At 40.3% G+C, this 25,677-nt stretch overlaps 1 protein-coding gene across 17 annotated transcripts in view; it reads left to right on the forward strand.

The window, feature by feature from the left end:
• Positions 1–25,677, forward strand: part of MRTFB (myocardin related transcription factor B) — a 270,940-nt gene that overhangs the window by 193,704 nt on the left and 51,559 nt on the right. For 14 of the 17 annotated variants that reach the window (XM_057315559.1, XM_057315562.1, XM_057315558.1 and 11 more), the window contains 5 exons: positions 17,100–17,165; positions 19,235–19,290; positions 20,414–20,489; positions 23,914–24,075; positions 25,365–25,543. In XM_057315559.1, the coding sequence (XP_057171542.1) occupies positions 17,100–17,165; positions 19,235–19,290; positions 20,414–20,489; positions 23,914–24,075; positions 25,365–25,543 (539 nt within the window). Of the gene's footprint in view, positions 1–511; positions 19,291–20,413; positions 20,490–23,913; positions 24,076–25,364; positions 25,544–25,677 lie in introns of all 17 variants that reach the window. The other 3 variants (XM_057315566.1, XM_044391546.3, XM_048224686.2) reach the window with 3 other exon arrangements.

A 25,677-nucleotide genomic window follows, 5' to 3' on the forward strand; every position in this document is an offset into this window, starting at 1 on the left:
TTTCCGACTGACATGTTTATGGGTTTTATTTTTTACAACCAGGAAGGTAGCTAGTGCTTTCCTAATTGTATCTTTAAATGGTTGGTATAATTGGTTGTAATGCATATTGCATCGTTTTGTTTTTAAAAACACATTGCATGGTTTTATGGTCCTTTAACAAGGCAAAAAAAAATAAGCTCAAGAATACTGTCCATTACTGTCGGTGGGCACTGCATTTGAGAAAATGGCCAAAGGTATGAGCTTTGCTGTCCCCTGTCCTGGCATATACTGAAGAGTGGCCAGACCAGTGCAAGTCGTGCTTTACTGTAGCAGCTGGAGATCGAGGGCCGTGGTTTCAGAAATTCAGGATCTATGGAGATTAAGTTTTTCCTGAATTTGAGATAATGAAGGTCACCCCTCTCAATGCTTGTTTACTTTGGAATTTGATTTTCTAGGGTTCTTTGGGAGGAAAAAAACAAAAAAAAAAAAACAAAAACCCACAGTAACCTCTTTTCATTTGATCTGCTTTCAGCTCCTGCCATCCGCCGCCCCTCACCTCTCCACTCGCCCTTGCTCATCTTAGAGACGCAGAGAATAAATGCAGACTTACCTGCCTAAGTAGCAGGTCGAGCTTCTTCCAGAAAGATATTGCTCCTTTTTTTGCTCAGACATTTAGAATATGAGAAAGTGATGATAGAGATTGTTACAGATTTGAAAGATAAGAAGAAGAAACAATAGTTGGACTTTTTAGAGTTGAACTACTTTTGGGTTTGGGTAGAAAAAACATCCAGATCCAAAGAGATGGCACACAATGAAGTATAAATAGCTGTTGCCAGGAACCAAACAATGGGGTCGCCTCTGCTCGCGCACAGCAAGCCTTACTGTAGAGTCTTGTCAAATCAATACCGGTGGCGTTTTTAGGACACGTTCTGGAGATTCACTGAGGGAGCTTAAAGTTTTTAAATCATTAACGTAAAAAAAAATAGTTAAGAATTACATCTATGCATCATTTAAGTCAAATTCAGGTGTTAAGTTCCCGTTCATACCTTACGTTTGACACAGTGTTTGTGCTACTGGAACACTGAGAAAGGGGAGGGAACTAGAGTCATCCCAAGTGCAGAGTGGGATAAGGAGCACGGAGGCAAGGAGTAAAAATATGAAGGCAGGGTAGAAGCATTACCAACGGCACAGCAGAGCAGGGTCGACATGATTACATCACGTGTGGGTTGTCTCCCTGACCATCGTGACCCTGTCTTCCATATACACTTGTGTGATAGTGCCGTGTCAAAAGAGTGAGAGTGTGGGCTCTCAAATCAGCTGTCCTTGGGGTCGGGTCCCAGGCGCATCGTCTGGAGCTCTGTGACCCTGGACAGGTTCACTGCTCTGAGCCTTAAGCTCCTCCTTTGGGCACTGAGAAGCAACACGTACTTCATACTGCTTTCATGAGATGTCCGATTTGATGCCACTTTGTCATCCCCTCTGCTTAATTGTCTTTTTTTCAGCCCTTTGTTACTTTTTCCTTCTATTTAAACTTTCATTTTTAAAATTCCCTATATATTTACAGCAGAGAGAAGTATTGTCTATATTACTGTTATATAAATTCATATGTAGGGAAGCCTGGGTGACTTAGTCGGTTAAGCGTCTGTCTTCTGCTCAGGTCATGATCTCGGGGTCCTAGGATTGAGCCCTGTGTTGGGCTCCCTGCTCAATGGGGGGGGTCTGCTTCTCCCTCTGCCCCCAACTCGTGTGCACGCTTGCTCTCTCTCTTGCTCTCTCTTTCTCAAATACATAAATACAATCTTTAAATAAATAAATAAATAAATTCATATTTATAACACTGTTAACCTCCACATTAGTGATCTGAAAGAGAGATTAGACCTGGGTTTAATTAGAACAGAAAAAAATAGAGGGGCGCCTGGGTGGCACAGCGGTTGAGCGTCTGCCTTCGGCTCAGGGCGTGATCCCGGCGTTATGGGATCGAGCCCCACGTCAGGCTCCTCCGCTATGAGCCTGCTTCTTCCTCTCCCACTCCCCCTGCTTGTGTTCCCTCTCTCACTGGCTGTCTCTATCTCTGTCTAATAAATAAATAAAATCTTAAAAAAAAAAAAAAAAAGAAAAAAATAGAAATTTTGCCGAAAGCACTTTTTTTATTTGGAGTGGCATAAAAATAACATGATTCCTGTGCAAGATGGGACATCTGTAATTGAGTGTGTCACTGTCACTGCCTGCCGATGAGTTCCAGTGGTCAGTGTAGCAGACTCCTAGAACACAACGTTGGGATCAGGACAGTCCTCTGCAGAGCTTCATCTGCCTTTGGCCTTGGACCATACGTTAGTGCTATTAACCCATGAGAGCTGATTGATACGGCAGCATCGTTGAATCACCGACATACCCTAGAGTCTAATTAGATCTTATGCTGTTTGTCAAAAGAGACAAATATACCGGCGATTCTTAGTGTCTGATGGTTGACGCCTCATGTGTTCAGGGACACCAAAAATATTCATTCTATTTCATATCAGGAGTGTTTAGTCCTCCACTCCTTTTTGGCAACTTGGTTTTGGTTTTGGTTTGTTTGAAAGAACAGCCGCTGGGATTTTTTTTTTTTTTTTAATATCAAGAACGTAAGTTTCCAGGTAGTGAAGGAAGGCTAAAGTTTGGTGCATTTAGTTCTCACCGCGTGGACCCAGCTCGGTCTGTCTGGTGTTTCTGCGTGTGTCTTCCGTAAGGGTTGGCAGTCCGGTCTGCTGCTCAAGTAGGTGCTCTGCTTCTTACTTACATTAGGATATTCTGGAATTGCTGTTTCTGTTGACAGTGCTGGTTAGCCAGAATTATTACTAGGGGGAAAAGCAGACTTTATTAGCAAATAATCATAGGCTTCAGGAGTCTCTGTGGCACATTAACAAGAAAATTTAGTCATACCTATTGAAAAGTTAGGAAGAAAATGTTCCGAGTGTCAACGGCCTCTGAACAGCTGCCGTCCCATACCAAAGAATTGCTTGGATAGCAAAGCCCATTACCTCACAGTTCTGTTAATGCTCGTATAAACTTTCTGATAAATACCAGTCCATGCGTGTCGTGGCAGAACTTAATTATTAGCGGCTTTAGGTGAAGATAGCAATAAATATCATGAATTCTGCTGATCAAATTCAAGATAGAGAATTCTCCTTAGACTAGTTTGTTTTGTCAAAGCAGCAATAGGGAATCTCAACTTTTGACTTGTCCACAAAAGAAATTGAACATTTTCTAATTGTATGCAACATGGATGAAATCCAAATTTAATTTCTGGTTCTAGAGCTAAAGATGGATATTACACATCGCTGACTTGACAGCTGAAGAATTAACAATTACAAATTTTGAGGGAAAATCAAATAAATTGAGGTGATTTAATTCAGATAAGTGGTTTAATCTGAGTCATTATTAAGATAATGAATCATAACCAATGCTACCAGCTAGTTATAATTAAAGAGGAAAATGGTTGTTCAGTTTACAGAGTTCTCTGGTGGTGAGAATAAAAATCCTAGAAAGAAAACTGGGCTGTGTATTACATTACTTTGAATATAACTGACTGCTCTAACAACCCCAAAACTCACTGTTTTAACCAGAGTGCATTTCTTGCTCAGCACACAGTCCAAAGTGAATCAGACTGCTACCCTAGTCGGGTGTCCTCTAAGACGTAACTTGGGGAATCTGGGCTTTTCAGTGTGTTGCTCAGCCCATGGCTGTGGGGGTGGGAGGGAAGAATTACAGACTTGGGGGCCCACAGTCCCACTTCTGTCCCCGGCTGGTAAATAACAGTGGAGATAAAGTATGTGAAAGTTTGTGGTAGACTGCCTAGTAAGCACTGGGGTTAGATTTACGTGGTGTGCTGGGACATGGCTGTAGTAGATCTTTTTAGGAAAAAGGTGCACATTTGTCTGACATCTTCTGAGCAAGCCAACTTGGGGAAAAACAGATTAAACAAATCCCTTAACCAAAGCACCCAAACTTTTCTAAATGTTGGAAATTATCTCATACGTACTACCTGCACTGTCCATTAGCCACATATGGCTATTTAAGTGTGCATTTAAAATAATTAAAATGAAATAAAAGTTTTTAAATTCAGCTCCTTCATCACATGAGGCACATGTGGTTAGTGCCTGCCATACTGAACAGGGCAGATCATAGAACACTTCCGTCAGTGGGGAAAGTTCTGTGAAAGACAGTGCTGCTCTACCCTTCCCCCTCCTTGCGTCTGCCCATCACGTTCCTCTCACCCCAGCTTTGCAGGTCCAAAGTCGCCAAAAACCCAATCCCAGTGCCATTTCCTAAAGAAAGTCGCTGGACCCTATCAGCTAAAAATAATTTCTTCTCCCCTGTGTATTTCCAATAACTCGATCTGCATCTCTTCTCGGCATTTTACCTTTTGCCGTTGTGATACGTGTATCTGTGTTGTCCTCACTATTAGACCGTAATGATTTGGGGGGCTAGAATCCTTGTTTGGATCATTTTTGTACCTCACCCGCAGTGTCCTGTATCTCATAGACACATTATTATTATGCAACAGGTATTTAAAGAGTATTATCCCCCACCCTGCCTTCTTAAACAGTATAATTTGAACTCTTTCCTTCAATTATAATGTATAATTCAGTTATAAACTAATACCCCTATATGTGATTCATTGGTGCTAAGACACTGTCAAGGCGTATAAAATCATTTATCAATTCACGAAATGATCTGTAAATCATTACTAGATTACTAGCATTGTTATTTATGGTTTGATTTTTGCCAAAATCTGGCTTTTCTGATATGCTGTTTCTAAGCTTCAGTGAAGTAAGCAACAAAATAACAAAATGTTAATAGTGAGGGGCGCCTGGGTGGCACAGCGGTTAAGCGTCTGCCTTCGGCTCAGGGCGTGATCCCGGCGTTATGGGATCGAGCCCCACATCAGGCTCTTCCTCTATGAGCCTGCTTCTTCCTCTCCCACTCCCCCTGCTTGTGTTCCCTCTCTCGCTGGCTGTCTCTATCTCTGTCGAGTAAATAAATAAATAAATCTTAAAAAAAAAAAAAATGTTAATAGTGAGATCTTGATTGTACTGATTGTACTATTGACTCAACTAAAATACGTTTATTGAGCCATGGTGGGAGAAAGGGACAAATGGGCAGTCGAAATAATGCTACAAAGCCTTCTCTAAGCAAAGCACATGAATTTTGCAACATCTATTTTGATTTCTCTGGGAATTTCTTCTTTGTTTTCTGTCAACGTTCCACAAAGTTCAAAGTGTTGTACAGTGAGGTGTCACTAAATTAACATTTTTTAAAAATAAATTTGAAGAGTATGATATGGTCCTTATAATAAATTCAAGTAACATACAGGTATGAAGGAAAAATAAAAGACCATTCTTCCCAGGCATGATTCAGTATTTAAAAAAAAAAAAAAAATATATATATATATATATGCTCTTTTTGAGATGAAGTTATATAATTTAATTTTTTTATTAGAAATAATTTCATTTTGCAGAAATTTGAGCGTTTGTACTCAGCGTCATGCCAGCATACAAGGAGCTTGCAGCCTAAAAAGTGAGAAACTAAACTATAACATAGGAGTGAAAACGTGCACACACTTAACAGAAGCACAAAAGAAACCCATGTGTGCTTTGGTCCAAATGAGAGAGGAATACACCTGTGCAGGCCAGCCCTCTCTCGTGTGCTCCAGACCTGCACAGTTCTCTATATCCCTGATGGCTCCAGTGGGCCTCTTCTTCCCGGGAAATACACTCTTCCAGTTTCCCTGTCACCTTGAAGGACACCTCTGTCCACCCATTGGCTCATGCTGGGAACCTGAATGGGACTGATCCATGACACTGTCCCTGACCTGGTCTGGTCACCAGATCTGTCAGTCTGACCTCAGAAATCTCTCTCTCACACACAGCACTATTTAATCGCGACCACCACCCTTGCCTAGGTCCCCTTCCTCAAATACAGTCTTTACAGGGGTCTTCACTCAAGTGGACGTAGAACTGCCTCCCAGTCTCGCCCCACCCACTCAGACCCCTCCACAGAGGGAGGCTGTGCCCGTGTCCAGAAGCAGGTCACACTTCTATGTCCCTCCATCGTTCCTCTCGCCCATCATGTCTCTCCCCCCGCACCCTAGTCCATTGGACTGAAGGGCCGCAACTCATGCCTTCATCGGCACCATCATGCACAGTCTCTGTGATACAAGGACAGCACACAGGTTAGCCCACCTCTCAGTTCTCTTCTTGTGTTGGTGGGCAGATTGCTGTTTGCGTGTGTGTATGTAGGTAACTAAGTAGGTGAGTGTGTGTGTGTGTGTGTGTGTGCGCCCCATTCCTGAATCCACACAGTGGCAGAAAAACCAAGCTCTTGAGCCGGGATCAGGTGACCTCAAAAGAGCAGCACGTGCTTTCTATTCTGGGAAAAATTGGAGGTAAATAATATTTTACAGTTTTCCTGTTTCCTTGTCAATTATCCTTTGATTCGGAGAGCCTGCCTTGGGCATTTACATTAAACATTTCAGAGTCTTTATGCCATATGCATCTTCCCGTCTTAGAGGGATTAGGAAAGAGCTTTTACCTGTCAGCACCTCTGCTTGGAGCCGCACACTGAAATTCTGATGTGGTGGTGGAATATAGAATTTCTGATTGCCCCCAAAATAAAAAAAATAGTATCTTCTCTGGGAACCATGGAGGATAAGAAATCTAGAAGTTCGGGTGTAGAGCGAGCATAGTTCTACAGGTTAGCAATCAGTTGTCTCAAAGCAGCAAATCAAGTATTGTTTTAACCTCTTTACCTTGCTGGTGATGAAGCAGTTAAGTGGATGATTTTGCTTTTGAAGTGCCTGTTATTTGTGTCATACTTCCTTTTATGCCACTGTGTACTTTATTTCCATCACTTTTTAACCAAACGAGGTGTTTAAAATGCGTATATGTATAATATCCTTCTGTATGTCTGCCACAGACTAATGTCATCCCTGCCGATCTGTATCAGGCCCCCTGGCTTGACATCACGTTGTCATACCACGAGAAGCATACTTTAAATTCATTCCAACTTTTGACAAAAAAGAGAGGCAATGTGTGTGAAGGTATGATCAGTTTAAAGAAATGTGCCCCATTTTTAGCAGTCTGTTTCCATGGTAACAGAAGCAGCAGCCAACCACGGAGTTATCAAAGTGCCTGTAAATTTCCAAGGCTGAGTGTTGAAAACATTGTTTTCCTGACCTCATGCTGCAGATTAATTCAGGAAACCTATAGTATGTGAGCCCGGACCGTTAGCATTCTCGTTTTGACTTCATTTTTGTTTTAATTCCTAATAGAGGGTAAATTGTGCCTTTAGACTGTGACCTCCTTGCCAGCAAATTTAGAATTACAAAGTTTGTACCACTGCCTCTTCCCACGTCCCCCAGCCCGGTGGACTTCGTAAGGATACAGTAGGCTTTCTGACATTGGAAAGAAAGGCAGTATGTCCTATGTGGTCTAAGCTCTAACTTTTTCAAACATTAGTTTGCACAGTTTTTTTAGTTAACTTGATGTTGTCTCCCTTTCTTAAGTGGAAAATAATCTAAAAATTCCCAATCAAAATGCGGTTTGCTCTTTGTCCCATCCGAGGTGTGGATTTGTGTGCACACCGTGTGGCTCTGCTTCCGAGCCAGAAAGGAAGTGCTAGTAATGGAAGCTTGCTTCATCAGCGTAGATAGCATGGCTCTTACAAGACAAACCACCATTTCATTTGGGGCCTCTTGGTGTTCTATTTTGTAGAATCACTTAAAGAAGAACCTTATTTTATAATTGGCAGGTTAGACCCCTGAAAATATAACCAGAGGTCTGTGATCTTTGGTTGCTACTCTTTATCATGTGTGAGAGTACTTAAGTGCTTTTTCTCTCCTTTAATGCATCATGAATTTTACATTAATTGTAAGTGGAGATGAAAACTAATTAGTGTCTGCCAGTTTTTCATAGTTTTCTTTACTCCTTTGCCCTTCACCTTCCCTTATTAATCTTCTTATACCCTTTAAAGCAACATAATTAGACTTCATCTTCTGTTTTACCACCGACATTAATTCAAAAATACCCTAACCCTCAAATTCGCTAAGTGAAACAGACTTGGTTCTGCCGGTGATAAGCACTTGCCCATAGAAAACGCTCCCATTAAATTTGAGATAGTACTCTCCTTCCTTAGAAAATACAACTATGTTGTATACTGTAAGTATACCATGCAAAATTAAGTAAAACATGTTTGTTAAAACTTCTATATTATGAGCATTGTAGAAGGTGCTAGAATATAGGGATGTCATCTAGAAGGGGAAATAGAGGCCAAAACAACCCCAACAAAACCTAAAATTCAGTGTGACAGGGAATATAAAATGTGGCTGTTGCTATAGTTATCACACCATTGAAAGGTGACATCGCCATTAGTGGTTCATGGAATTGTGGTGGTGGAGGGCTAGCAAGGGGTGGGGAAGAAATGAGAAATTTGATTATTGAGTGACTAGTTTCTTAAAGTCTGTTGTTCTGCTAACTTGTTTCTTTTAATTGAGGTAAAATTGGCATAACCCAAAATTAGCCATTTTAAAGTGAACAATTCAGAGCCATTTAGTATATTCGCCATGCTGCTCAAGCACACCTCTAGTTCCAAAACATTTTCATCACCCCAAAGAAATCTCTGTGTCCAGCAGTTATTCCCATGCCCCCTGCCTCCATCCCCAGTTCCTGCTTGCCACCATTCAGAACTCTGTCCCTGCATTTACTAATTCTGGATATTTCATATACATGGGACCATCTACTGTTTGGCCTTTGTGTCTGGTATCTTCCACGGAGGATAACGTTGTCCAGGTTCATCCGTGTTGTGGCAGGTGTCAATGCCGCATTCCTTTTTATGGCTGAATAACATTACATCGTGTGGACAGGTCACAGCATTTACCATTCATTTGTTGCAGACACTTGGACCGTTCCCAGCTCCTGGTGATTGGGAATAGTGCTGCCCTGCACACGTGTGCGTGTGCGTGTGCGTGTGTGTGTGTGTGTGTGTCCCTGTTTCCCATTCTTTTCAGTTCACCTAGAACTGGAATTGCCAGGCTGCCACTCTGCTTCACTGAAACTTTGTATAATGAGCTTTAGGAAGAACTGCCAAATGTTCTAATTTTGTATCTTGTGGTCTTTTCTCTGATCAAAATGATAAGGTTCAGAACCAGTGAGTGACTTGCCAGTTTCCTGACTGACTTCTGTCCCCCAAGCTGTTGCCATTATTAATTGGAGCATTTCAGTAACAAATAACTTTGTTTCTCTTTCCAACTTGTTCTGCAGTCTGCAGTGAGTATTTCCAACCTCCGTCGCTGGCCTCAAACTGACTTTTCCTTCATTCCTCTCACTTTGAGCAAGTCGCCTTTCTTCCTCCTTCTTTGAGAAAATAACAGCTGTCACTGGGAAATCCCTGGACATCCCAGACCGAATCTAGATACCTAGCTTTACCCAGTTGTCTTTATCCTCCCGTGCTCATAGAGGAAGTGTCTCTTCACAGAAGCTGTCTTTGTGTGCTGGAATCCTCTTCCCTTCAAGGGACCTGCTGCCTGTTCCTCTCCTGTGCGTTCTCATTCATAGTCATTCATTCATTCCCGTCCTTCCCCTCCCCATTCCTATAAACTGGCTTGGGTGTGTTCCAGCTTGAAATTCCACACGTCTCAAGCTTTTCATCTTCTCTCCTACCCTTCAGGGCAACATCTTGAAAACATTGCTTCCAGTCACTTCATTCACACTGTTGCCCCTCCTTTACTCTGTAACCTCCGGTGGTCTGACTTCCATCCATCACTCCAGGCAGTGGCTCCTCTAGCGCTAAGACCGCAGTTGGTCATGACGCCCTTCTAAAAACACTTCTACACACACTCTCCAGGTTCCTCTTCCTTCATAGACCACTTCCTCTGACCTCCTTCGCTGGATCTTCATCCTCTAGCTGACCCATACGTGGGCTTGTCATTGTTAACTTTCCTAGGTGCTGAGTCCTGGGCTTCTTTTGCCTTCTCTTTCCATATTCTCTACCTCGGCGAACTCTCATGACTTCAAATGCCACTTAAGTGACGACTTTCAAATTTCAGTCTCCTGCCGAGACCCACCTTCTGAAATCTGGACCCCCAGAGCCAACTGTCACTTTGACATCTCCACTTCCAGTTCACACACACCCAAGATTGAGTTCCCGAATGGCCAACTTGTGCTCTTCATCTCGGTAAATGGTCTGCCCAGGTGCTTAAGCCAGAAACCCAGGCGTCATCTTCTTTGTCTCTTTCTCCTCAAAACACAACATCCAGTCTCTTACCACGTAGTTGATTTTATTCTAAATATATCTTAAATCTGTCTGTTACATCTCTCAGCTGTGTTGAAGGGGAAAAAATGAGATGTCTTGTGCTTAAGGTTTCTACCCAGGAACATCAGAAAAATTTTACCAAGTTTATGAATAAATAGGAGGTTTACAAGGGAAAGCTTAAGAGGGGCTTCTGACAACCACCGTAAATGTCTCCCCATTCAATCAGAAACCTGCCCCATCACCCTCACTAATGCTTTTGATATCTTTTGGTCCTTCACTGCTTATTAGTTACATCAAATTTCACCATCATTTTGGCACACTATTTGCCATTAGTCTTGGGTGAGTGGAAGTGATCTTTGTTTCTGAATTTAAAGTTACCTTAAAACATGATGATGTACATTGCGGGCAAGGGATGAATAGAAGGGCACTTCCTTACCTCCTAAGTGGGAATATAGATTGCTGAAACCATTTGGATTGCAGTGTGCCCCATCAGAATTTTAAATGCATGTTCCATTATCATACATTTTATGTATATAATCATCATCATCATGGGAAGGATAACAAAAAATGAATGAGGATAATCATTGCAGCATTGTTTATAATAGCAAAAAGTCTGGAAACTTATATGTATACGATGATACATCCATATGTTAGATACCGCTGTTCATACAGCCGGTAAGAAGAATGAGCTAGATATCGTGGGGTTTTTTCCAAACAAATCACCAAACTACAGGAATAATATGATCCTACCCCATGTATCTCCTCAGCATATTTTATATTTAATATTACTGGAATATTCACAAAGCACCCTCTGGGGCCATAAAATTTCACAGTGGTTACCTTTGTGGAGAAGGACGAGAGGTGTGGAGCGGGATGGACTGACTTCACTTTTCTTTTTAATGCTTTCTTTGTATGTGTGTGTCGCTTCCATTTCAACAAATAAATAGAAAGAATTCTCATAAAACATGGATTCTTAATAGAGGTATTGGTGGAATAGTGGTATGTTTCTGAGACCCAGGCCCAGAAGGGAGCCCCTCAGCATGTGGCTGCTCTCCCTCTGACCGCAGAAACTACCAAAGAGCTAGAAGCATGCGAATGTGGGTGGGGTTGAATTTTTGTAGTCCTGCTAGTAGTGGGAGAGGACTGCAAGTGTGGGGGCCGGGGGGGGCGTATGTGGGAAACCTGTACTTCCCTCTCAGTTTTGCTGTAAACTAACACTGCTGTAAGAAATAATCGTAGTCTTTAAAAACATCCTTACAGTTTTATATTTGGGGAAAAAAAACCCAGTGGTTACTTTCACCAAGTATCTGAAGTAATAGTTGGTTGTCGTAATTAATCACCACCACCACCTTTTTAAACATTTATTTTTAAGGAAAAAGAAAAGTTCATCGGTCTTTTGCTCTCTGAATATAAATTTTTTCAAGACTTCAAATTTTTGGCATTACCTCATGAAGCAAATGCAGGTATTAATTTTACCGCTAAACTGCTGCTTTAATAACCCACTGCACCCTGGATTGAATGGGACCCTCAGACTCCCTCCCATCTCTGTTCAAAAGATAATGTGATGATAACAGTGTCTTGTATTTATAGGATCGGGCCCCTAATTTAATGCAGTTTAAACAGTACATAATCAATTTTTGCCAAGTCCAGGACCATTATTCTCTTTACTCAAACATCTGTTTGAAAAAATTAAATTTAAAAACAGAAACCAGGGCCTGTTTTTTGCCTAGTACTGCCTTCAGAGTCAATACAGAATCAATTCCAGAGGATTCTTTGCTGTTGCCCCTGGTTTCCCCAGCCTTCACTTGATTGCTCAGGATCATGGGTTTTTTCACCCCTCATGATTCTGTAGTTTATTCTGCCCAATGTCCTACAATTCAGTAACATACATTGAGTCCTCTAACTTGCGGACAGCTGCTCATCTCCCCTCCCCTTCTTAACCTACCCTCCTCCATACCCCATAACTGAAACTAGCTATTTATAAAGAATTTCCAAGACCGTGGCTGACTGCCACACCGCTTCCCAGAACGGGTCATTTCTGCCTTGTTTTTATAGTATACAGTCCTCAGATGTCCCCTTGCAAACCCTTTGCACCAAAACCGTGCTTTGCTTTAGCATGTTCAACTCATGCTAAACTACCGTATGTTATTAAAATGCTGCATAATGTGGGTTTTTTTTCCCTTAAGAGTGAAAAAGCACTTTAATTATGTCACATTATAGAAACATTTCACATATTCTACATATAGAAACAAAGGAGAAAGGACGTATCACCTTGGTTCAAAAAGCAGCTGAAAATCTTGAAGTGGGGTGTAAGTATTATGTGAAAGACATTATTGCATTTTAAGGTTTTTTTTTTTTTCTATAGGAAACTAATCCTGAAATTTTGTTCTAAAGGCAGTGTAATCCATTTAAGAAGTAGGGGAAAGGAACTAGAAGAAAATACTCTTTACTGTATAAACCGTCTGTGGTGCTGAATAAGAGGGACATTTCCTCTTTAACATTAGAGAATAAGCTACCTTTCATTCTTTGGAGTGGTGGTTAAAAATCTAATTTTTACATTTCTTACCTAAAAAAAGAGCAAGTTGCAAACACTTCTGCTGACACAATATTGTTTTTATCTGTTGTAGCAAAGAATAACATGAAATAGAATTTTCAAAATTGTATGTATTTTTTTTCTCTTTGTTGAAATGTAAGAGGAAACTATATGAATGTTAGCCTTAGAAAGTATCAAGACACATCCACCTTGGAAAAATTCAATAATTGATGAAATTTTTTTTCTCTAGAAGAAATGGATATAAAGTAGTCTGTATCCACATCCTCACACGTGTTCTGTAATTTCAAAAGATGCTGGTTTGCACGTGAAGAAATTCGTCTCACTACTTTATGGTCATACCTTATATGGAGCATATAGGGATAGTCTTCCTTATAGCAATTAAGGGTTTAAACTCAACGATTTTAAACTTATGGACTTACTGGGACCATGTGTTGGATTATTTAATTTCTACATTTTTTAAAGATAAAGACATTCTTTGAAAATGTGCACATAGGAGCAGTTGTAACATGAATTCAGTTTACTCTGTTATTAGTATGTCCTTTGTTTTCTGAAAGGATGTAGCCACTCACTGACTGTTTTGAACCATTTTTTCTCCCTCAGAATTCTCTAGATTTACACGTTTTCTTATCCTGCACGTGGTATTTGCAAAATGGCCATGGAGAAGCCTCAATTTTAGTCAGTTTCCTAATAGGATGGAGGCCATGGTGTCAGCCCAGTAGCTCAGTGGATCAACTCACCTCAGCCCCAGGGAGAATGCTCTCAGGTTCAGTTTTCAGACACAAGGCCATTGCCTGGGACACTGACTTCTCGGGCAGCTGTGCGACCACCTGCTGCCACCGCAAGAAAGCACGGCGGCACCAGCGTCTGGTCTTGGCGTTTGTGGCCACAGAAATGCAATCTTATCGACACGTGTGGAGTGTGTCAGGTTTTCCAGAGACCAGCCGGCATAACAGTTTCTTTCCTCCTTTGTCTTAAGAACGACAACTGTGCAGCAGGCCCCGCGGTGGTCAGCGGTCTGGGCCTTCCCTGTCTCCACGGGACGTGAGTGTGGAGCCTGCCGGGGAGGGGGGTGGGGGGGCGGAAGAATGGTCTCCAGGCACGATTCATAAAGTCATAAAGGCCCCTGAGAACCTTGAGAAAGCATCTTGATCCCACAACGGCTCTCTGATCATTGAGAGTCAGGTCGTCTGTCTTCTGAGCCCCGCGCCCCTTCACCATCCTGGCGAAGCACTGCCACGTTCTCCCAGCTCCGGCTGTTGGAGGACAGTCACGCTGTCTGCCTCAGCCAAACTTGTCTTCCCTGGCCTGGCCATTCTGCCTTCGAGGTGCAGATGTTGCTGGTCACTTCTACACGAACTTGTGTACTGATTGGATGAGTTGGAAGTACTGAGAGGAAGTTTGTATTTCCGAGAATTGTGAGCCAGCACCTATTTGTACTTGTTACAACCAGTAGTTATTTTCAGGGGACCGTCGATGAAGTTGTGAGTGGCTGGTTATACTCAATATGGGCAAATACGGTAATTGTGTTTTAACACTGACCCAAAGTGGCAGTGTACCCGAGTCTCTCCAGGGCATTGTGCCTGGTACTCAGTATAATGTGTCCAGCACCGCCCACCTGGTGCTAGAGGTGAAGACTAAATCAAGCTGGGTAATCAGTCTTAACAACGCGACTGGTTATTTACACCTCTGCCTCCTCATCCATTCATGTTCTTGCTGATGTCTTTGCTTTAAAGCAAACCCTCCATTCACAGCTGCTGCTCCTGCTGCTCTGGGCCATGCATCCCAGACGTGCACCTCGCAGTCACTTACAGACATCTAATTCAAGGGCTCCTAGTGAACGAACGTGCCTGCAGAAGGCTGCCTGCCACGCCTGCTTTAAGCAACGCTGTATTGTGATGATACTGCTTCTTGGGAGAATTCTGTAGGCAATGAGGAGACAATTGATGGGGAAGATTATTCTCCTACCTTCAAGCAGTATGGCATAAGGAAGGTTGTTTTGCCACATAGAAAACCGGATGGAAAACACCAGTGGTCCTTGTTTGGTGTTTGTTTTATTTTCACAGTTGATGGCATGCATTCACTTTGTGTGTTACCCTCGTGGTGGCACAGACCTTTGCATGTCAGCATGAGAACATGATTTCTAGTCCAAGATCTTCTAGCTGACGGGGCTGCTGTCACAGTGCATGAGTGCAGCTGACCAGGGTACGGTCAGGAGACGCTTCAAGGCTAACGAGCTCTTGTCATCATTGTTGGTTTGCAAATGAAGTTGTCGCCAACGTATCCGTCATTCCAAGGTGCCATTCGCCCTAAAATATGTATTGTGTTTCATACATTTGTCTCACAAGTATGGTGCTTCATGTGTTTCTGTGTTTTAAACCAAAGAAGGGGGCTGTTGATGTTTTCATTACCCTTTCTATTTTACACCTTTCTTTGAGGACTCCCTTGTGAGAAAGGAAGGCTACTCCTGCTAGAGATGCGTCAGCAGACATGGAGCACCGTGTTCCAGAAGTGTCAGCCTTTGAACTGGACCTTGTTCTGACCCTTTTCTCCTCTCAGTATTCCTCTTCTTGGGATTCTGCCTCTTGAATATGACCGTCTCAAACTCAGACAAGCATTAGCTTTCACATTCATAGAAGAATGTTAGAGTGTGCAGGCATTTGGGTGCTAGCCTATTCACGGGTCATTTCTTTGGGTTATTTTTGTTTCTAGTAGAGTACCGTGATGGGAACATATTATCCTCAGTAAACTGTAAGTTATCACAGAAAAGATCTTTGTGCTAGAGCGTAATTGATTCAAAGTATCACAAACCATATTAATGTGAGGAGCATGTGCACATATTTTTTTGACCCGTTAAATTTTTCTTTTGCTTTGTGTAATCGAATCTAGGTCAGTTGCTTCGGTTCTAAATGGGATGTCAGTGATGCTTTGTGATCCTATGGCCCCCAAAAGAAGCACAACAATTTTTTTTCAGTGTTTAATAAAGGATGACATTCATATCTAGCAATGAATAAGAAAACGTGTTTAAAAGCTATTTTACAGTCCCGACTAGTTTGGAAGAATATCTAGGCTTGTGCTCACACAAGTGCAAGCAAAAAGCAAGGGTATAAGGGCGTGGGCCCTGCATCTTTAGATCTCTTGGGTTTATTGCAAGTAGGAGCCATTGTGTACATTGCATTTGAGCCTAGGTGCAAGACCAGTCTGAGCTCGCCTCTTGTTCCAGCCATCACCCCCTTGCTATGAATGTTCATTCTCTCTCTCTCTTCAAGAAATGCATAAAGGAAGAAATTTTTATTTTTATATATTTTTTAGCATTTTGACAACCTCACTCAGACCCTTAATGAGCCGAACCTTGGTTTTCATCCACAAATGAAACCATAAAAATAAAAATCAAAACAGAAACTTAAAATTTAATGTAAGGTAAACCAAGGAAAGTATTTTTCAGTTACTTCATGTATTCCTCTTTTGTGAAATTGGCTCATTTTTCCAGATAAAAAATAGATGCTAGGAAAGTAAGCTGCTTGAGAAATCGAGGGGGAAAATTATTTTTATTAAATTTGACAAAGTGGATTTTTACATTTTGTGATGTGTTCTTCATTCTCTACAAGTTCTAATGATTTATTTATCCTTTCTTCATTAAAATTATAAGATATCAATTAATTTTGGCTTTTTGAGAACTTGTAGAATGAGACATGGTGTTATGTTTGTGCAAAGATTATTAAACTTTAAGTTCTTAATGTAGAAATTTCCCTTTGGGTTATTAGTAATGTGTCACAGGTCTAATTTTTATTATAAATTTGTCCTTCATTAAAGCTATTTAAAACTTGTTCCAGATGTTGCAAGTCTCTCCAAATAAGTCAATCTTAAAATAAATTTTTGTTATTAACTTCCTTTAAAAAAAACCTGATTAATGGCAAGGAATCTCACATTTCTATTTCTACCAATTAGACTTCCTCATTAGGAAGTCTTAACGTACAGGCCAGCCATTTTGGTTTATTGGCCGAGGACTTTGTGATTGTATTTAAACAACACTTAGCTCTGTTCATTTAATTAAGAATATTAACTAAACAAAAAATATGCTAAAAGAACTTAAAAGTTCACCAAACAGGTAGAAACTGCACATTGATTTTCTTTCTGTAAGTTGGATGGTGCCAGGTGGTATCTTTATGCAGTCAGGAATAGAAGGTGTTTAATAAAGCTTAGTCGTGTCTCCTCTGGGACTTGGTGAGTCAGATCCCGCCGTTGCGTACACACTCCAATGGTGACTCTTTCCTTTTCACAGTGCTCCAGCTGAGGCTGCAGCAGAGGAGGACACGAGAGCAACTGGTGGACCAGGGCATCATGCCACGTAAGACTTAAGTGTCACTGTCACCTCCAGTGTGATGTAACAGAACGCACATGTCCGAGGAGAACCTGGATCACACTCTGCTTTGAGCTGTGTCCATTGAGTCAATATACAATGACCAAATGAGTTGATAAGGAAAACCAGGCATCAACATTGCCGACCTGAGAGAATCATCTCAAATACGTTGTTGAAAACCAGATGCAGCTTAAAAGATGGACTTGAGATCTGTATTACATAAAGAAAACTGTGAAACTAGGTTAAGTTCAGGTCTTCCTTCACACATGAACATTTGTTTTAGTTTTGAAATAATTAAAGTCATCTCTGTGTAATAGGTCCAGTGTTATTAGACTTGCAAAAGTAGCATGATAAAATTAATTCAAAAACCTCGTTCTACTTTATTTAATTCAAAATAATTATCTTTGATACAATATAGTATGTGGTCTGTAATGAAGTGCATCTCAGTTATAGGACTAAAAAGCATTCTATTTATAATTAATAAACCTTTTCTTGCCCAGGTACACATAATTTCCAAGTATCTTGAGGCCTCCTTCCTTCGTTTTTTAGAGTCAATTAATTTTAGAATATTTGCCCATTGTCTTCTTACTTTTACTCACCAAGTTTGGAGGTGATTTTATATTTTAGAGGAGAAGACTGGTTGCTTTGGTGTTAAGATTATTTATATGGATGTTTATCCAAAAATGGATTTCTCCAAGAAGTAACATATTTGGCTTTAAAAGACTAAAGAGAAATTACACAATGTACTTATGCTTCCCAGTCTTCTGAATCATTGATATTACCTTTTTTTGGTTCATAGAGTAATTTTTCTCTGCAGTAGATATTTTTCCCAATAAAACTTTTTTTTTCTGGACTAGTAATTATCTAAATATTTTAAATCTAGTATTATGATAGGCGCAAAAGCTGGTTTGATGATCTGCCAGATTTCTCTACCACTACATTCCTGACGATGAACCAGTCAGATAGTATCAAATTAGGGTGTGTAAGACACCACCACTAAGCCAGCTGTAGTCCACTGTTGGGAGCTGGTCCCCAGTCAAACCTGTTTGGGCTGGGCTCCTGGGAATCTTTGCAGTGCTTCAAGTACCAGAGCTGAAAATAATTCTACCAAGAGCCGATAGGCCAAGTTTTGGAGGTGACAGCCCAAGTAAGCGTAGCCCAAATCCCATCCACATTATCTGACTGCCCAGAGTTCTAAGTGGACATACACACGAAACGTTTTGCAAAGATAATTGATAAAAATACTGTAGTAAGTGATGTTTTAGCAAAACACTGCTTATTCTCACTCTGGGATTCTGGAATATTTAAAGTACTAATAGTTAATATATTAAAGAAGCACTGTCTTTAGAGTGAGTTGTACTATGGTACAATAGAAAGAGCAGGAAACTTTCTAATTCACAATTCTAGATTTAAATTCTACCTTGACCACAGGTCTAGCTGTATGACTTCAAGAATTCATTTAACCGCCTTGAGCCTTTTATCTGTACTGGGGCTCATACCTACCTTGCAAGTGTGTTGTGATCATCAACAGCAATGTAAATGGACCACAGTGATGGACCACAGTGCGTAGGGCTATGAGCACATGGGGTCGCAGTCAATGGGAACTCAGCTCTGCTAGACATAAAGTACAGAGTGCCCTCATGTTCAAGATTAGATCACTCCCAGGTTAAATGTCCTGAGGACATTTGGGTTTTTTCCAGCATCTTATAGGGCCACAAAGAGCAAAGACCTGTCAAGGAATCACCACATAGTTCCCTTGGTGATGGTAATTTGGCCCAACTATTGGCTGCAACCGTCTGACCTGGCATTTGCATTGTCATTACATATACAACTCTGTTTTAAATGTTCACTTGTTTTATTTGTGAAGACGTCATTTTAATTCTGAAACATTTAAGGTTTCAAATTTCTCACATCTCCTAAAGAACTGGTAATAAATGGAACTGTAGATGCAAACTAATAAGATTAAGAGGGAACGTTGACATAATGTACCCTAACATTTGACTGAAATATTAACGCCTCTATCTCTACTCCCGAAATGATTCCTGTTCTTCTCACAGCTTTGAAGAGCCCAGCTGCATTCCATGAGCAGATAAAAAGCTTGGAACGAGCCAGAGTAAGAAATTTCGGTTTCCAATGTTCTACTTCTCTGCTTCTCTCTTATTTTAAAGTACCTGAGGGCAAGTAGCAATCTTACTCCTAAATATTGTCAATAAAGAAAATGCAGTGTATTTTCAGGACACATGGCATGTACAGTCATATATTCTGGGGTAGTTTTATCTAGGAAGTTTGTAGAAAATGCATGACTTTGAAACTTTGTTCTTTTAAAATTTGTCACTAGTTTTGTACATAAAGGACAAATCACACTTCGCTTTGTTGGTTTCAGGGCATACCAACAGTTTTTAGAATAATAATGGAATAGTTCTGCCATTTGTAACCCCTGCAGTGATGTCCTGACTTCCCCATCTTTAGGTAGTTTCTTTACTGGGTCCGTGGTAGCTGTACATTTGACCAAGGGCAGGAGAATTTGCTGACTGAAAGAATGTTGCTAAATTCAAGTCTGCTTTACTCTTTGAGAAGTCTCCATCCTATCTGCACATCAGTTTCATGTTTATTACTCTACTTTAAAAGAACCATTATGTACATTCATTCTTTTTTCTTTAGGGAAAACTTCTATCTTGCAGTATGAAAATAAGCATGTTCCCAAAATTCTATAGGAATTTTCCCAGAATACAATAATGCTCCCTTAGAATCTTATATAAAACCCATTTGAAAGCCTTATTGTTCAAGTTGAGAACTGTTCTAAATAAGAAAATATGATCAAGGATATGAATTCACCAACAAACATACATTAGGATTTTAAAGAAACTTGTAATTTAGGTGGATTTTTATGTGACCTGAAGTGTAGATGTTTAGATATTTAAATGATCAAAATCCTATGTCTGTTCAAATTATGAGCTTTTGCGTTTTCCAGGTTTTAAAATAAAAGCCTGTAGAGTGCTTACTCTATGCCAGCATGCACTTCAAATCCCTGTACAGTTCTGAAGGCAGCAATTTAAATTATGTATTGGATAATGGCTTTTCAGAGTACTAATTTCTACTCTTTACTTCGCAAAATCATAACCAAAGAGTATACAATTTATTTAAATGGAGTACCTTGAGAGAAAAATGTAAAACCACAGTAAGTCATAAACAATTTATGTAAGAATTTCTCCCTCTCTCTCTCTTTCTTTTTAAAGACTGAAAACTTTTTGAAGCATAAGATTCGGAGCCGACCAGATCGTTCTGAACTTGTCAGGATGCACATTTTGGAAGGTAAAATTTTTATTTCTCCTTACTTTGCTGTGTTTTCTCAAGAAAATAAGTGAGAATTCCACCACTGCTGTTTATTCCCACTTTAATAACTTTTTACGCCACAGGCTGACATCCTTCAAATCGGATAGCAACGTGAAGACCCAAAGCTAAAATGTTACATTAGATACACGGGGAAGGTTTGCTTCTCCAAATAACCAGCTGATGGACTGACTCTTCCCCCACCAGCTGGTGCCATAGATGTCTCTACCGTGTGTTCTGGAAAACATTTTTTGGTCCAGAGGATTTCTTCATCATTGAGGAACACATGCCCATTAAGTCATGAAGGGTACGGTGGCCACGAGTCTAACCCTAGATTTTCAGCTGCCTGGGCCCTGTTATGTCTACCTGGTGCAGTGCCCACACTTAAAAGTCTTCGGTTTGTTGTTACTTACCCAAAACAATGCCACTTGATCTGACCATTAACATAAATACCCTCCACTCAGCCCCCCAGGTTTTCTCGATGGTCTAGCCTCATCACTTGTGAAGTGATGGTAGGGACAGTTCTGTTCCATCTCTGGTGAAACATGTGGCTCATGCTGGGATGTTTTTCTCTCTAAGACAGAACATTCTTGAAAGCTGATTTCCCCACCATAAGTTCCCAAGTTATATTTTCTTTTGTTGTTTTGCTTCTCTGACTGATTTATTGAGAAAGACCAGGAGCTTGACCCTGTGATAGTCTTGAGTGTGTTTAATACTGAGATGACACAGAAAAAAAATCTGAAAATTTCTCAAAGATTGAGAGGTTGTTCTCAAGTAGAGGGAATATTATATTCTTCAGGCCTAATGATAGAGTTCATTTTAGAATTAGGTTGGTATTACAAAGTATTAGATTGTTGCTCAGCATAAGAAATAATATCCTAAAGGTCAGACATGTCCAGAAATCTTCTGGAAGCAGTATGGTTGCCCTCATTTGAGGTGGTCGTTCATTAGCCAGTGAGCTGGACACCAGAGACCCAACAAGTGAGCCAGATGGATGCCAGCCTCCATGAAGCTTACATTCTAGTAACACAGACAGATAATAAACAGGCAAAACAAATGAATTACAGATAGTGAAAAGTGCTCAGTAGGCAAGAAACAGGCTGCTGTGTTGGGACTAGGCACAGGCTGACACCACAGTAAGGATGTTGTAAAGAAATTCCAAGGATCAGGTTGGTATCAATAGCCCGAAGTAGGGTCTCTTCTACTCCAAAGAATCTAAGATATTGGGACTATCTTCATATCTGGGATGGGAGGTGAGAGGTCTGTGCCTTTCACGACTTTCGGTTGTGTTCGCAGAAGTCCATTGGACTAAAAGCATTTCCAGAACTGCAGTGGTAGGGTAGGAACAGCTCCCTGCTGTCAGGGATAAATGAATCTTCAAGAGGCAAATGTGCTGGTAAGTAACTGGACAAAATGGTTCCTTCTGCGCCTGTAAAGATCTTGACCTATAAAGGACATTTTTGAAGGAACAGTGCTGTCTGTTTCAACTTGCCTTCTAACTGTAACAGGCTTTATTAATATCATTAAAACCAAGGCAAATACATTGAACTATCAAAAGGAATCATATTTGCTTTTTAAAAAAAAAAAGATAACCCAACATTTAAAAACCTAACTGTGTATACGAATGAACCATAAGTGATGTTTTTTAGGACATCTGTTCTCAAGCTGGGATTTTTAAAGTAAGAAGAATATATCATTTGTAATTTAAAAAATAACTTCAAACCACCCCCCAATTTATTTTAATTATCCCAATTTTGATCGAATTTGTTGTTTGGCAGGCAAAAGTCTAAATTATTTTTCTGAACTTCGGCTAAAATCCAGCCCCAGCACCATGGAGATGAGATGATAAGACCAAAAACAGAAACTTAACAAAATGCCAGTGTCTCATTATTTGCTTTTGGGATATATTCATTCCAGACATATTCCCGATATCCCTTAGATGTGTTGATGGGAGAGAGGAGAAAGGCAGAAGACTTTCCTACCTAGCTCTTAACAAGATTTAGACATCGACCTGAGAGTGATCTGTACAGTCATCATCTTTCTTGCATAAGCCACAGCTGTCATACATCATCTGTAATTTCCATTTGAGGTGGAAAAACAACATAAAGACAGTTGATAAGCAATCTGAGCTGAAAAATCCTAGATTTTACCATTTTTCCTAAATATTTTCCTAAATATTTCCAATAGGCAATTGTTAATTGCCCTAATTTGACAGCGGTTTGTTTTTTAATAACTCACCTTTATCAAGTCACTGCAGAGCATTTAACTTAGGTTCCAAGAAATAATTTTATTTTTGAAGTTTATCATTTTCCTATAGCATTTAGTTCAATTATGTATAGACATCAGATGGGAACTGATAGGAACTGTTCTGTGGACAATCAGGGTTGACTTTCGGTAAGCATATACCTCAGCTGGTTGAAAGAAAAGTGTTGAGATGTGCTGGAGAATGGTTTATGGGCTGCGGGCTTTCGGTGAGCTTTGGGCTTCAGTCGGGATATTTTACCTCCCCAAAAAACACATCAGTGATCCTGAGATTACTTATGGGGAATTTCATTAGAAGACCTTCTTCTATATAATTAAGAGGCAAGCAACGGTCAACTCGGAATTTTGGGTTACACCCAAATACGCCTCACCATTTTTTTTAATCAGTTATAAACATTATTGAGAAACAGTGTAATAAAATGTTAAATGAGAGGTACCAGAAATGCAAGCCATTGACAGAATTACCCGAATGAATGAGTTAACGATATTTACATTGGTTTCACATTTGTTGTACAACTTCATCCATTTGTAAGTAGATGAGTTGAGGCTTCTTTATGACCATTAGTTACCCTGTAATTGAATGTCCCAAGGTTATATATTCCGAAATAAACCCACATTCTTAATTATGATGCTGGCTCTGAGACACACAGGGAGCAATCTAAGAATATGATCTGTAGCTCTTCCCATTGACTCCTGCAGAGAAGCTTATAACCTAACTAAGATCCAGTGCCCCCATTTCTAGGAACTGACTTTCCAGTGCAACAAAACCTAAAACTGTATACTTCTTGAGCCATGACCCACGTCTCTCTTGTTCATCCTCCCTATCTCCAATACCTAATAAATGTCAGTGTAACCCTCCTACCATAAATGAACAATAGCAGTACCCCAGTTTTTGGCTTCAGTTCATGTTAATTTGAGTCTGAGGGCATTGTATAGACAATATAAAGTATCCAGGACTAAAAATACATAAATGTATACTAGAGCATTCTTAAACAGTCATTTTCTCTTTCCATAAATACATTGAGAACACATAAATAAAAATATGTTTAAGCCAGTTGAAATTAAATTAAATTCAGTTGGCCTGAAATAACATTATGGAATAGAGTAATTCAAGTAGTGGTTAAAACTGTGTTTCTTCTTTTAGAGACATTTGCAGAGCCGTCCCTGCAGGCCACTCAGATGAAGTTGAAAAGAGCTCGACTAGCTGATGACCTGAATGAAAAGATTGCTCAAAGACCTGGTCCTATGGAGCTGGTAGAGAAAAACATCCTTCCTGTCGACTCCAGTGTTAAGGAAGCAATTATAGGCAAGACGCTAAAAATTTACTATTTTCCGGGAGAACGAGGAACTTGGAAGTTGAAAACAAATTTAATCTAAAAAACCAGCACCAATCATGAGTGTTGTTTTCTGGGTGAAGTAGAAATTGATTAATGCTTGCACCAATTCCCAATATTATTGCTGTTTCTTTATGTGTGCTAAGACTAGCATCTCTCACCAGTTAACACAGAGATTCCTCTTGTCACGTCTGAGGTTGATGTCTTTAGGTTCCGATTTCATTATGACATTTTCAAGATAACTTTACTGCATTAGACTGTTTAATTTCTCTTGTGTTGTTTAAAATTTTTACAGATTTTCCATTATTCTGTTTACTTCTAGGAAAGATAAATCGCTTGCTTGTTCAGTGTTAGTTCAGCAAAGTAAACAGCACGAGTGTACAGATTTATTAAGAATGGTAATATCTGTCCATTCTATGCTGAGCTTCTCATACTTAGCTACTAATGTTTCCAACCCCCCCCACACACACACACACCTTTTCCTGGCATAAGTTTTAGCAGAAAAAAGAATTCTGAAGTAATACCACTTACACAGCAAGCAATTTTGAAAAGTTAACATCCTACTATAAAAACTATTATAGTTTCCATTACTCTGGGGACTTCATATTTTGCATTAGTATGAGTTTAAGTCTTAGGCAATTTGTGATCCAAAGTAGTACATTCAGTGATGATTCCATTCAGTCCCAAAGAAGTGGAGCCCCAAAAGGTAAAGGGTCAGTATAACTGGGCCGCTCCAAGAAGTAGGACTCATCAACAGATACCAAGTCATGGCCCCATTTTCTCCCATACCTCTTAATGTTTTTTAACAGTTGTACCCAAATCAGGGTCCACACAAGGTCCACACCTTGTCATTGGCTGATGTCTCTCTTAAGTCTTATTCTCCTGCACGGGTCTTCTTCCTCCTCTCCTTTCTTGCTGTGTATCTGTTGGTGAGCAGGCCTCGTTGTGCTCTCTAGCCTGTCCCCATACTGGATTGTACTGAATGCATTAGCACTCCCAGTGTCACTAAAAACGTCTCTTGTCTTCTGACTTCTGAAACTGGGACTGGATCCAAAGGCTTGATCTGACTCAGGTCAGACTTTTTCCCCAAGTATTCATCCTAGGTAGTGGTGTAGTCTTCCTCTGGGAAGTACATTATGTTCAATTTTTTTTTTTTAACGAGCTTCTTGTGTTCTTGTAATAAACAATGTTTCTCCTTCTTTATCATTTTAAGCTTGGTATTCCAAGGCCGAGATAAGGTGAAAATTGTTTCTTTCTCTAGGTGTTGGGAAGGAGGACTATCCTCAGACTCAGGGCGATTTCTCATTTGACGAAGACAGCAGTGATGCTTTGTCTCCAGACCAGCCAGCCAGCCAGGAGTCACAGGGGTCAGCCGCGTCCCCAAGTGAGCCAAAAGTTAGTGACTCTCCATCTCCTGTGACTACAAACACTCCAGCCCAGGTATCATCTTTCTTGTTTCTCCCCCTAAACAGAGACAGTGCCTTGTTTTTTTTATATATCGAGGTAATTACGGTTCTTCTTCTTCCAGAAGAAAAGTCTGAAAGTGTGGGAAAATAAAGATTTTTTTCACCTGT

The sequence above is a fragment of the Ursus arctos genome, unplaced genomic scaffold (assembly GCF_023065955.2).
Source record: "Ursus arctos isolate Adak ecotype North America unplaced genomic scaffold, UrsArc2.0 scaffold_2, whole genome shotgun sequence".
Taxonomy (NCBI): Eukaryota; Metazoa; Chordata; class Mammalia; order Carnivora; family Ursidae; genus Ursus; species Ursus arctos.